We start from the raw sequence: 13,742 nt of genomic DNA on the forward strand, positions 1-13,742 counted from the left end.
GTGTCGAATTTTTGAAGAAAAAAATAATTTATTCAATTTTGGAATAAGGCTGTAACAACAAAATTTTGAAAAACTCGAGCACTTTTGAGTACTTTCCAGATGCTCTGTATTGGCATTTTGGCATTCTTTTTGCTGTCATATTAACACTGGTCTCTGTATCTCGATTACGTTCATTTTGTCTTCATATAAAATTAATGTTCAATTTCTTATGTTCAGACAAGTTTTTTTAAGGCCTTGACACGTTTCGACTAGGGGTGTCAATAAAAACTAGGGTTGTCCGATAATATCGACCACCGATAAATATCGGCCCAATATTAGCATAGAAACGTGATATTGGCCAACATCAGTATTGTTTTTTTTTACCTACATTGAAAGCCAATATAGAGCTTTTAGTGCCATAATGGCAAACTTGCAACATTGCTGAATCATGTAGTTAAATGTGCCGCTCACAAGCCTGTGAAGAAGAAGCAAGGATTTGTTTAGCAAACAGAGTAACAACCAAGGTCACAACGAGTTTACCAACTCCATAGAAATCGCAGAGGTGTTACCATTCCACATATGATTCTTACTCATAATGTCTTAAGGAATGAGCAAAAAAACACAGCAACGTAATAGGTAGATAACAGACAAGACGCTACCAACCAATAATGCTGAATAACCAACAACTATGAGCCCTACTGAGCCCTAAACGTGTAACTTAGCAGTCATTTACAACAACACTACAGCAAAGCACGCTCGGAAACAGGAAGTGCTTTTGTCAAATCCATATCCGTAGACGCTGTCACAATCTTTAGCAAATTTTTACGACAGCACTTCTGCGACGTCACGTGGTGTGGTAGTTATTATTTTTTAAATGTATGAACATGAATAGTCAATAACCATACTTCATATATGTAATATAATGGGGTGTTGTTTTGTTAGTGATTATTATTAAAAGAGTTCGTTAGCATGCAGATGTTTCTGTCGTCTTATGACCACCAAGACGGAGCTACGTAAAAAGTTAAGCAATGCTCATAGCGCAGATGTAAACGTTCTATCCGGTTAAGTAAAACAAACTTAAATAATCAGAATAAAACACATAAAATGCAGTTACCGTATATTTGACTGTAAAAAAACAAAAGCAAAGTACAGTGATGGATTAATATAGAGGATTCAAACTTTTTTTTTAATCTAAACGGATACCATCCATCTAAAACATATCTTCCTAGCAAATGCTTTGGTCTGTATTTTTCAGTGCCGAAAAACTTAGTATGGAACCAGGAAAAGAATGCTTATAAATTATCCACTTGCACCATGGATATGATAGAAGAACAAAAAGATCGATTATGTTGTAATTTTGCAAATCTTAATAACGTTTTCAGGTGTGTGAGGGGATGACGTATATTGTTGCTGTAAAATAGATCAACGGATGGCGTGCATTAAACGTGACTAACATGTGACTGCAGACGAATAGGCCGACTGGATGTAAACGCGTTGTGCGCATGCGTAGACCCAAATGTGTTTTCGGGACGGATTGAGCAGTGACAGAGGCCGCGTAGAGCGCTGAGCCTTACGTCAACGTCGCCGTCATATTGACTGTGGCACGGCTGCGCTGTAAGTGAATACAGTTAAATGTACTTACTTTCATAAAGCGCCTTTCTACAAAGAAATGTAAGTTAATGCCTCTCGTTTATACATTCACACATGCACTAATAGACTTGGGAAACAGCCACCAAAAACAATGTATTTGATCTTCTCAGATGGCTAAGAAAAGAACTTTATGGATCCCACACAGTGGTAATTCACATTACATCAGCTCTAGAGCACAAAGTAGTGTTGAAAAACCATACACAGTTCACACTTGTCACTTACGTATAACAAAGCTAAGATGTTTTGTTTACATTGCTTAGCATATATTGACCTACACTGTATGCGGCCCTTGGTGGAAAAAGTTTGGACAACCCTGATCTATGAGTAATGTCCTCCTCCTAAAATGTGCCTTATGAGCCACAAACTAAAAAAGAAATAACCCTACCATAACAGCCACCTTTATTTAGCAACCTCAACTGTGTGAAAGTAAATATATAAAATATATATTGATAGATAGATACACACACACACGCACATGTTTATTCATTAAAAGAAAGAGTGATGGCGGTGTGTGAGAGAAAGTGCAGCCCTGGCATATTTTCCGCTGTGTGAAACCAGGTGTGGATGCGAGAAGGGAGCCAGACAGCTCCGAGAGCCCGCCTTTACCTCGCACACACCCTCTCATCATCAACATGGCTGCCCCCAGGGTGCACCCGCAAGTACGCCCACCATGGTCAAGACAAAGCCAGTGTCAACTTAAACGCCTCTAAGTCGTTATTAAGTCGAACACATTCCATCGCCGACCATTCCTCTATAACAGTCCTCAACCTTTTTGAGCCTTCGTACAATGAACAATAAACTTCTCCCGCTCACAACACACAGGAACACACAAGGGATTTGGCGCATTAGCATGCCAGGAAGTAACGGAAGCTGATGATTTGGGTTGAATTTTGCTTTCTTATCTACCCGTTATTCTTATTGGCTCAGTGTGGCGCTGGCCAGTCAATATGGCCCCCAACTTTGACTACAAGAGCCACACTCTGCTGTTTGTAATATTTGGATTATATGATTATGTAGCTGCATGAGTCGAGCAAAATATCTCTATGTTACAGTGCAGTGAAATTATCTTATTTTAACATTTAACCTCTTTATTGAGGCCATATTCTCCAAAAAAATTAACTAAGCCTTTATACAATTACATACATTTAACATAGTTTGACATGTTGTCTTGTTATACACACAATATATACAGTGAGTGTTATACAGAGGTTTTCTGCTGCATCATTTGTTAGCTAGAAGTGATTTAAAGAACACATATGGACAAGAATGTCATAATTATTTAGATGATCATACAGTACCGTAAAGCACTGTGTATAAACCACACTTTTTTTCCACTGGTAAGAAGCAAAAAATTGGGGTGCGGTTTATACACGATGACAGGTGTGTGACCAGACGCAGAAATTGCGGAGAAGCCCATTTTAGAATAGCCGTCTGTGGGTCAGACAGTTGCTTTGACTTTAGCGCCCTCTGCTGTACAGTTGCTGAAAATGCTAGCGAATGCAACTAACTTATCTGACTGCTGTCTGTATTTTCACACAGTGAAACGATCTCTATAAACACTGAAGCTAACCTAAGCTTCCCTTAAAACATTGCAAATGTAAAATACAATACAATGTTGGAGTTTATTCAAATTCACACTGCAAATTTCTTTATTTTGATTTATTATTATTATTATTATTATTATTATTAATCTGTGCTTAGCCATAATATTAAAGATCTAGATGCCGAAGTTCAGATTTCTTCTTTATTCTTCTTTTTGAAATTGCTTAGTACCTTTACGCATGTTGATTTGACATGAAAAGTTGGCAAGCATTTATGAACTAAAAAAAAATTTTCCCCCGCCGTGAGCCTGAAAATGGGGGTGCGGTTAATACACAAGTGCGGTTTATACACGGTGCTTTACGGAATACTGTATTTGTTCACTTTGCAGCTCTGAAATCAAACACTGACTCCAAAAAGACAACTCCTGCACACTGCCCATCCTTCCTCCATCCGTCTTCTGTGTTTCCTGTCACCTCCTTAAATGGCAGCTAAATGTTTTCTTATGTCAGTCATTTTAATGAGCATGTTTGTCCAAGGTTCTCAGAGGAAGACTTGCCTCAGGCAGTTTGAGGTGATTCTAATGGCCTCGTGTGGCTGAAACGTGCAAGTGCAGTCTGTCTTCTATTGCACTTTATGCTGACACACTTGAGATGCAAACCCACAACAAACTCACAAGTAGTGTATTAAAACAGTTTGGGAATTCAAATGTAAGAGTTTAAATGTAACATGAATTATTCTCTCTGCTGAAATTAGTAATCTTGTCTTCCTCAGGGTCGTCCAGGGCCTCTCGGTGAAGTGGGTCAAAGTGGGCCAGAGGGGCCTCGTGGCATCCCAGGTCCTTCAGGACCCAAAGGAGAGAAGGGTCATATTGGGCTGAAAGGACCGTCCGGCCCAAAAGGAGACAAGGTCGGTGTTGTAGAGTAATAGTTCATAAACTTGTTTACACTACCTCAAAAATACTTTGCTTTTCAAGTACCATTGCTACCACCGCTTGCCATTATGGTTGTGGTTCAGTTACGTAGCTTGTACTTGCAAGTGATTGGCTTGTGGTGTATGAGGCTAATTAAATATTTCAGTAAAATTGTAATTACATTTTGTCTTTGGTTAATATACTACTGATCAAAATTTTAAGTTCAAAAATTGCAAGAATTTACATTTTGCACTGTTGGAGCTTAAAGCGGTTATACGTACATTTTTGAAATACAAAAGAAGAAATGAGAGTGAGACAAAAAATTGCAAACAAAAAGGCAATTTACTACAACCAGTCATTACACTGAAATATGCTTATCAAAAGTTTAAGGCCATAGCTTAAAAAAAACCCTAAAACTCCTTAAAATAAAAATCTAATTTTCAAAAAAGGATTTAGTAATGAATATCTACACCATTGCATACATCACTTCAAAAATTGGTTTGGGCATGCTTGATGCCAGTGTTTCCTGGAGGCTAGTGGGAATGTTGCTCCAGGTGGTGAAGATGGCTTCATGGAGGACAGCCACTGTTTGGAACTGATGTTCATTCCCAAGTGTCAATTGGATTTAGATCACTGCATTTAGAACACGCAAGATGGTCCAAAAGAGTGAGGTTATTCCTCTGGAAGAAGTCCTTTGTGAGGTGGGCATTGTGAACTGCAGCGTTGTCCTGTTGAAAAAGCCAGTCAGTACCACACAGACAAAGGCCTTCAGTCAATCTTTACATAGCCAGTTGCCGTTTGACGCCCCTGCACAACCTGAAGCTGCATTGTTCCATTGAAGGAAAAAGCACCCCAGATCATGATGGCGCCCCTTCCATTGTCTTACCAGTAATGTTTGAAGCCATCAGGACCATCAAGGTTCAATACTCATCGGAGAATAAAACTTTCTTGCACCTATCAATGTCCCATGTTTGGTGCTCTCATGCAAATTCCAAACGGGCAATTTTGTGGCATTGAAGGAGACCAGGCCTACTCCCATTTCTTCTTTTTACATTTTGAAGCTCTACTTAGAATCTGCTTAAGATTCAACAGTGCAAAATTTCAATTCTTGCAAGTTTTCAACTAGTCTTAAAATTTTGATCTGGAGTGTAGCTCTCTCTTGTAGATTCCTGCTGTTTGGTTTACTTTCCAAGACCCCTCAGCAAATGGCAAAAAACGCAAATCATGGATGCACCCATAAAAAGCCCTAAAAATGCCTATATTTGGTACTCTAAACCCTATAATATGCCTCTCAGTTAATAATTTACAATTAACATTTTACAATCAGTTTTAGACGTTGCAAGTCCGACTACTGTCTCTCTACCCAACCTGTGTGATATTGGACTTTGGAATGTCTGGGATCCGTTACTTGAGGGTTGTGCTTTCTGTGTTATTTTCTGTCAGTTCCGGATCTGTGCCATTATTTTGTACTTCTGTTTCCTGTTTTGTGCTAATTTCTTTTCTCTTTACTCCTGTCAGAGCAAGCTGCTGGTCACAGCTGTTTGGTATTTCTAATTAGCAGGGTTCTTACACTGTACACAGCGCACACCTGCCAACCTTGAAGAAATTTTATGACTGAAACTTTAAGTGCTAAGCACTTGCAACTTTCTTTGGCTCCATTGTGGGTTATTTTGCCGATATGATGAAGGAAAAAAGCAAAGACTTGAGGTGAAACTAACTACAGAGTCAATGGAGGTGGGGAACAATGAATTCCGGTTCCGGTTTCCAGTTTGGAGCACACTAGCAGGCGAACAGAGATGTTTTGTGATAAAAAAAAAATCACAACTAAAATAATGCTATTTGGAAATAGCAGAAAGGATAAGTACGATCAAATACAAATAAACGGAGTGGATATTGAAAGAGTGAAAGAAAATAAATTTCTGGGGATCGTAATAGACGAAAAATGAGTTGGAAATCTCATATCAAAAATATACAACAAAAGGTGGCGAGAAATACTTCAATCCTGGACAAAGCAAAATATGTTCTTGATCAAAATCACTCCACACTCTTTACTGTTCTTTGGTATTACCATATCTAACGTATTGTGTGGAGATATGGGGTAATAACTATAAAAGCGATCTTCACTCACTCACTGTACTGCAAAAAAGATTGGTGAGGATAATTCATAATGCCGAGTATGGAGAACATACAAACCCTTTATTTTTAAAATCACAGATATTAAAATTTGCAGATTTAGTACACTTTCAAACTGCTAAAATAATGCATAAAGTTAATAATAATTTGTTACCCAAAAACATCGTACAGTATTTCTCTATAAGAGAGGAGAAATATGCTCTTAGGGGAAAATTAAACCTAAAACATTTATATGCGAGAACAACGCTGAAAACCCACAGCATCGCAGTATGTGGAATTAAATGATGGAACGGATTAAGCAAGGAACTCAAACAATGTACAGAGATGAGTAAATTCAAAAAACAATACAAGCAGTTGATGTTTACTAAATACAAGGCAGAAGAGTCTTGATCATCACAATGATTGTTCTGTCATGCTTGTTTTTTATTTTTATTATTTATTATTACACTAATTATTATATAAAAATATGACATGGAATGCAGGAAGTGAATAATATGTACTGTACAAGTTGTGGAATGGATGGGGGGTAGAATTAAATAAGATTTGCCTCTTCTTACTCCTTTTGGACATGTGGAACTGTGAAAAGATGATTCATGAGATGTATTCCATTGTTACCTTCATGCATGTTCAAATAAACCAAACCAAACCAATATACCTGTATTATGAACACAGTTGGACTCACATAGTATATTAGTAGCACAACAAGACGCGTGCCATATTATGCGCTATCCATGAAATGTACGCGAACCAGGGCAAACATTTTTCAACATAAATTAGGGCATACGCTAACCCAGGATGCATTGTATTTCTAATACCTCACTATGTTGATAAACAAATACATTATAATGAGACCAAGTCGTTGATTTTTTGAGCTTCTGATTTGCTAAAAAAGCGCTTGACAACCGGTGAATGTGTTATGTGGACAGACATTTTTTTAAAGCTGCACTCATGTTTTGCACTTGTAAAGCGCGCGCGGGAGTGGTACGTTTTTAAAAAATATTTGTGTTCGTGTGGACATAGCCTTAGCTTGTTAGCTTTCCGTCACAAGTGAACAATGGTAATTAAAAGAGAGAATTTGGGTGTTATTGCAGTTGAAACTAATCAATGCGTGACAGCAATCACTAGATCCGAAATTGAAGAAGAATGTGTTCGAGGAGGTAGGCCGTCCGCCCTCAGCATCTCCTCTAGTTATGTCCTTGTAGTTTTTTCCTTCTCACGGTGCTTCTGTTATGTTTTTGCACCGTCGCCTTTGTGTTCGCCTTTTTACCTTTCCTCTGTCTGTGAACCCAGACACCTGCTTGTGGTCATGAAAGGGTTACTTTTCCTGCACTCCCAGAGTCCAGACCAACACAGAATGTGACACTGTGCGGTTACTCAACATCACATCTTGTCAAAGCATCTTTGGTGCGCAAAATGTTGAGTGATTTTTTTGTGAGACAGCACCCTCTGCTGGATTAGTAACTGCAGTACTCTTTTTTTTTTCTTTTTTTTTTCCCCGCAGAGTCCCATCAAACAACTTTCTATTTAAGTTGCCATGAAAAAATACAAATGCCAAACAATGACTAGGCAGGCAGCTACTGTACAGTATATGTATTTAGTACACAAATTTCACTGGTGTTCCTGGGTACAACTAGATGAAGCGCACCATCAGTGGGACTCGCCCACAGTTTGAGAATCACTGTTGTTGAGTGTAAATGCTAAACAGTGATGAGATGGAACAATAAGACCTTTGTGTCCCTGCATCCTAATTCTTCATGCTCATCAGACATTTTGGACAATTCTGCATTAACTAACTGTGATCCAACAGGGACCTATGGGAGTACCAGGATTCCAAGGAAATGATGGCGTGCCTGTAAGTCAACACATCTTTGTGATGCTGTACTTTGTCTACCCAAAGTTAGTATACTCTGCTCCTGGTGGTTTTAGGGTCACACTGGTCAGCAGGGTGGCAGGGGACCACCAGGACTGGATGGCTGTAACGGAACAAGAGGGGAACCCGGCTCACCCGGCTTTGGCACAGGAGTGCCCGGACCACCTGGATTGACTGTGAGGACTCGTTTGTACATTTTCGCCTTTTAGTTTGTGGTGCTCGGTAATGATGCTGTTGTGTCCTCTACCAGGGTCCTTTTGGGCCAAAGGGTCAGAAAGGAGACCCTCGATACATCACTGATGGCGGTGACATCACTGTAAGTTGTCACTTAACAAACGCTCTGAAAGTATGCGCCACGTATTTATGTTGTGTCTTTTTTAATTTGATACTACATACAGTCGTTCCTCGTTTATTGTGGTTAATTGGGTCCAGAACAGGACCGAATTTCACATAAATAATAAAAGGTTTGACTCTATGACCAAGGGATGAACACAAGAGGCTTATTTTTAAGTTAAATAAAACTGCACCAGTTTATCTGTAAAAATTATAGTAATAATAACAATTTAATAAGTATCTCCTTAACAGAAAATCTGCAATGGTATATCTTCTTAAAGTTTCACATTTTTCTGTTATTGTTGTAGCTGACATTGGGATTTGCCTGATTTTGTCACACAATTCCTCTTTTTCTTTTACCTTTGAGTCAGGTCTCTGCAGCAAAAGCACTCCTTTACAACTCTCCTGTCGGTGACATTTTTTTTGTTTTGCGCCAATATTCATTCAATCCTTAGTGAACACTCATTTGCACTTTGCTGTGCTGTAAATGAATGTGTTATGATTTTCGTAGATTTTTCAGACTGGGCTCTAAGCGCAGTTATTTTCCGCACTCTCACATCAGACTTGGGCGGATACTTCCCCTCGAATGAAATGTGTTTTATCAGGTAATGTTGCGTCACATTTGCTCTTTTGACCAGCGCTGTAGTTTCAGAGCATATAAGACACTGCAGTTTGGCACTGGATTCTAGAACAATGAACATACAGTATATTTAATCACTTTTAAATGTTCGTTTTTCTAAACTTTTCAGCAAGCCATGGTTCATTGGCTTTTCATTGGCTCATTTTGAGTGACGTCACAGGGTTTGTTGTCATGTAACCGTAATAACTGAAGTAATTACGCCAGCAAACTGCCGCTGCAATAGGTCCGCGAGCATGACTACACAGTTGAGTGAAAAAGTGTTTGCTCCCTTCCTGATTTTTTTTTTTCAGATCATCACACTATTTTAAATATTAGTCAATGACAACACAACTGAACACAAAATGCAGTTTTTAAATGAAACTTTTTATTATCAAGGTGGGAAAAAAATCCAAAACTACTGTACATGGCCTGGTGTAAAAAAGTGATGGAGATCTGTCAGTCTGGAAAAGGTTATAAAGTCATTTCTAAAGCTTTGGGACTCCAGCGGACCACAGTGAGAGCCATTACCCACAAATGGTGAAAACATGAAACAGTGCTGAACCTTACCAGGACTGGCCGACCAACCAAAATTACCCCAAGTGCACACAGATGACTCATCCAAGAGGTCACAAAAGACCCCACAACAACATCCAAAGAAGTGCAGGCCTCACTCGCCCGTCGCACTCGCCTCAGTTAAGGTCAGTGTTCATGACTCCAATGCGGCTGAATTACAACAATTCTGCAAAAATGAGTGGGCCAAATTCCACCACAGCACTGAAAGAGACTCATTGCAAGTTATCTCAAACGCTTGATTGCAGTTGTTGCTGCTAAGGGTGGCCCAACCAGTTATTAGGTTTCGGGGGCAATCACTTTTTCACACAGGGCCATGTAGGTTTGGATTTTTTCCCACCACGATAATAAAAAGGTGAATTGAAAAACATTTTGTGCATGCATGCATGCATTTTGTGTTCAGTTGTGTTGTCACTGACTGATCTGAATCATTTAGGTGTAACAAACATGCAAAATATATATATATATATATATATATATATATATATATATATATATATATATATATATATACAAATAATAAGAAGAAATCAGGAAGGGGGCAAACACTTTTTACACCACTGTATATTATTATTAGATTTCCCATTCACTTTAATTGGTCACGGGTCCGTAAAGAGCCATCACTGGGTCCGTGTCACTGATCTGTATAATATATCTGGATAGCTCATACATCGCACCCGCCCGATTTGCAATCTCAAACATACCGGTATGCATGTTCAGTAATATTATTTTCCAGAACATATCATATGAATGAATCCTTTTACGTCAGTCATTCAGCAGCAAAAAAAAAATTGCTGTTTATCCAAATGAAGGGTCATGCCGGGTCAATTGTATGCAAACTGGCTTGCTAACTGCACTGCATACAATGCCTGGTAAGCATCATGGAAACACTGAGATTCTCCCATTCCTTCAAGTAACTCAACCTTTGTCCCTTAAAGAAATACATATATCATGATATAACAAAAATGTACGTGAATTTCCTCTTAGCTATTATAGAGCTATATACATGTATCAATTCTGGACATGCATTTAATCAGACCAATTTTACACGATTGAAAATATCTGAGAGATCGACAATGCAAAACCCTTAAATTATCAATCATAAATCTACATTTCAATCATACTTACAGGTGAAATGTTCATCCACAGCCTTTGAATTGGCGATTTGTGCAGTTAATAGCTGCACATGCAGGCATCTTAAGGCAACATTTGTGTCCAATCCGAATTAATAAAGGAAGTTCACCACGGATGCAAAAGCTTGTCCGAGAAGTGTTTCTTGCCAGTGGCAATATGGCGGCTTCACAAGTCAACGCCAATGAGCTATCCAGATATATTATACAGATCAGTGGTCCGTATTCGGACCGAAGTCCGCCATTTGGTTGTGGCTGGTTTATCTTGTCGGCCATGTCATGGCTGACTACATGCACTGTTAAGGTAAGGTAATGTCATGTCATGTCTCATCAATGTTTTCTGTCATAACTGAGGCCTAGTAACCAGAATACTACATATGATTTGTCATTTATTAATTCATTCATTTTGGAAAACCCGTGATAGCGTGAGAGAGCGATGTGTAACAGGAGCGTACGGAAGTCCTAACAACCTGCAGTAATGATCTTAGACCAGCAGGGAACGCCAAAGTTGCATCGTTGGAACTTAGTTCACATTCTCCTCATTCCTTCTCGTCCTCATCTTCAGCATGCATTAATCACATTCATATGAAATTATAAATTGTGGTCAACGATCTGATATTGAACCTTCTTGTGCAACATCTATCCATCCATCCATCCATCCATTTCCTATGCCGCTTGTGGTCAATAGACAAACTGGGTATGCTGTAGCCTATCCCAGATGACTAGGGGTGAAAGGTGGGGTACCTCCTGGACCGGTTACTACAACATTGTAAAATATTTTCTAAAACTTTGTGTTTCAGGGTTTCCCAGGTGTTCCAGGACCAGACGGTCAACCTGTAAGATGTTATACTTGTAATAGTTAACCAGCAACAACATTTGAATAATTCCTGTTCTTAATATCCAACCAGCTTTCAGGAAGATAAACTATGTGTGTGTGTGTGTGTGTGTGTGTGTGTGTGTGTGTGTGTGTGTGTGTGTGTGTGTGTGTGTGTGTGTGTGTGTGTGTGTGTCTGCAGGGTTACCCAGGTCCTGATGGACCAGTTGGCTTCATGGGTCCACCAGGTCCTGAAGGCTTCTCTGTATGTAGCAGACAACTGTACATTGCATTTTGTTTTAATGATTGCAAATACTGAGTGAGGTTCTGTTTTTCCAACCAGGGCCCCCCTGGTCCTCCTGGTCCACCAGGACCAATGGTAAGTAAATGAAAAACCTGTAAGACTTTGTGATAGTATTATTAAGAGACACCTCCAAGTAAATCTTGTTTTTAGGGGAGTCGTAGTGATGGATATCAAGGCGAGAAAGGAGACAAGGTATGGGTTACAAATTATCATTCTGGCTATTTATCTATCCCTTGTGATTGGCTAAGTGTGTTGTGTGTATTGTGGACTCCAGGGAGATGTGGGCCTTCCAGGACCCAGTGGTACTCCAGGCGACGGTTCACTGAGAAGCGAACAAACGCTTACTATCTACAAAGGAGACAAGGTAACAAAGGATTGGATACTGTGTTGAGTAGATCCCTTGCCGTTCTTGGTACGTAACCCCCACAAATTGCAAAACTGGCTATATGATATTCAATATTTGATATATATAATTTGCTTCTCACAGTTGTTAAACACATTACAGTATGCAATATTGTAGTTAAGCATGCAGTTACTCACCATCATATGTTGTCAAAACATCTTCCTGCTGGAAAATGTTGAGTGAAGTGTCTTGTGAGACTTCTGGATTAATAGCTGCAGCCCTATTTTATAGCGTCATTAAACCACTTTCTGTTCATGTTACCATTTAAAAAAAAATAAATGATTTATATTTAAAGCAGAGAAAAGAGACACAAAAATATGCAGACGAGCAAATGCCAAACCCCGAATATGCGGAGATCTAAAGTACATTTAATAGTTGACCTTAGTTAACCCCCTCTCCTTCCCTGAAGGGGGAACCTGGATGGAAGGGGGTCCGTGGCTTCCCTGGAAACCGTGGTTCTCCTGTAAGTGGTCATGTTTTGAATTTTCTACAAGCTAGTAGAGAATTTGGTTAAAATTTGTGTCAATTTCAGGGCCCTTTTGGTTTCCGAGGGGAACTTGGAGAGAAAGGCATTCCCGGGTACCCAGGAGCAAGAGTAAGAGCGAAAGGAGGCATTCATGTGAAATGTTGGACATTAAGTCAGTTTTGTTAAGTCACTGCATTTGTCTTCTTTGTCGTCTTCAGGGTCCTCCAGGTTTTAACGGACCTCCCGGTCCACCTGGACAACAGGTAGGCTTTAAATTAACTTTGAGAATTTTACCATATTGGCAAAGCTAATTGAAACATCTGTGGTGGTGCAGGGATACAGAGGGACTCCAGGATTACCCGGGCAACCTGGATACATTGGACCCAAGGTAAAAGGAGTCCTACATGATTTCATATCTGCTCACACGACTTAGCTCTTTTCCAAACAAAGTCTTCATCACGTTGTGCTGTCATTTGAATTAAAACTGTCCTGATTGAGTGATGTGTGTTTATCAGGGAGACCAAGGAGAACCTGGAATCCCAGGACCTCCTGCTTATGTCAGCGGTCCTGGCACTTTTGTTCAAGGTTTGTCAACTTTTGTACAAAGTTGAACACTCAAAATCCAAACTAAAATTGAAGCACTGCTGAGATTTTAGAGTCAAATTTTTTGTTGTTTTTTAGGTCCACAAGGTGAACCAGGTTTTAATGGGCTTCCCGGTATCCCCGGTGACCAAGGACCTCCAGGGTTCCCAGGACCACCCGGCTCACCAGGAATTGGGGGTTTCGGTCCAGGTTAATATGCACAAACCCTCATACAAGTAATGAGTAACAGTTCTGATGAACCAAATCTTTTCTTGTTTGTAGGTCGTCCCGCCAGCCAGGGCTTCCCAGGGACCCCAGGTCCGAAGGGGGAGAAAGGTATTCCCGGTATACCTGGATATGGTTCTGAAGGATTCCCTGGCTCCCCCGGGCTTCCAGGGTCCCCCGGCCCTCCTGGACCTCCAGGGCCCTCCAGTATG

The 13,742-nt window shown here is 39.8% G+C and overlaps 1 protein-coding gene across 4 annotated transcripts in view; it reads left to right on the forward strand.

Moving 5' to 3' along the window:
- Window positions 1-13,742, forward strand: part of col4a6 (collagen, type IV, alpha 6) — a 95,265-nt gene that overhangs the window by 60,205 nt on the left and 21,318 nt on the right. For all 4 annotated transcript variants that reach the window (XM_054753195.1, XM_054753196.1, XM_054753197.1 and 1 more), the window contains 16 exons: window positions 3,943-4,077; window positions 8,022-8,066; window positions 8,141-8,260; window positions 8,335-8,400; window positions 11,537-11,572; window positions 11,753-11,815; window positions 11,894-11,929; window positions 12,005-12,046; window positions 12,129-12,218; window positions 12,667-12,720; window positions 12,790-12,852; window positions 12,942-12,986; window positions 13,058-13,111; window positions 13,239-13,308; window positions 13,405-13,515; window positions 13,588-13,737. In XM_054753195.1, coding sequence (XP_054609170.1) covers window positions 3,943-4,077; window positions 8,022-8,066; window positions 8,141-8,260; window positions 8,335-8,400; window positions 11,537-11,572; window positions 11,753-11,815; window positions 11,894-11,929; window positions 12,005-12,046; window positions 12,129-12,218; window positions 12,667-12,720; window positions 12,790-12,852; window positions 12,942-12,986; window positions 13,058-13,111; window positions 13,239-13,308; window positions 13,405-13,515; window positions 13,588-13,737 — 1,180 coding nt within the window. The remainder of the gene's footprint in view (window positions 1-3,942; window positions 4,078-8,021; window positions 8,067-8,140; window positions 8,261-8,334; window positions 8,401-11,536; window positions 11,573-11,752; window positions 11,816-11,893; window positions 11,930-12,004; window positions 12,047-12,128; window positions 12,219-12,666; window positions 12,721-12,789; window positions 12,853-12,941; window positions 12,987-13,057; window positions 13,112-13,238; window positions 13,309-13,404; window positions 13,516-13,587; window positions 13,738-13,742) is intronic.

This window comes from Dunckerocampus dactyliophorus, chromosome 15 (genome assembly GCF_027744805.1).
Source record: "Dunckerocampus dactyliophorus isolate RoL2022-P2 chromosome 15, RoL_Ddac_1.1, whole genome shotgun sequence".
Lineage (NCBI taxonomy): Eukaryota > Metazoa > Chordata > Actinopteri > Syngnathiformes > Syngnathidae > Dunckerocampus > Dunckerocampus dactyliophorus.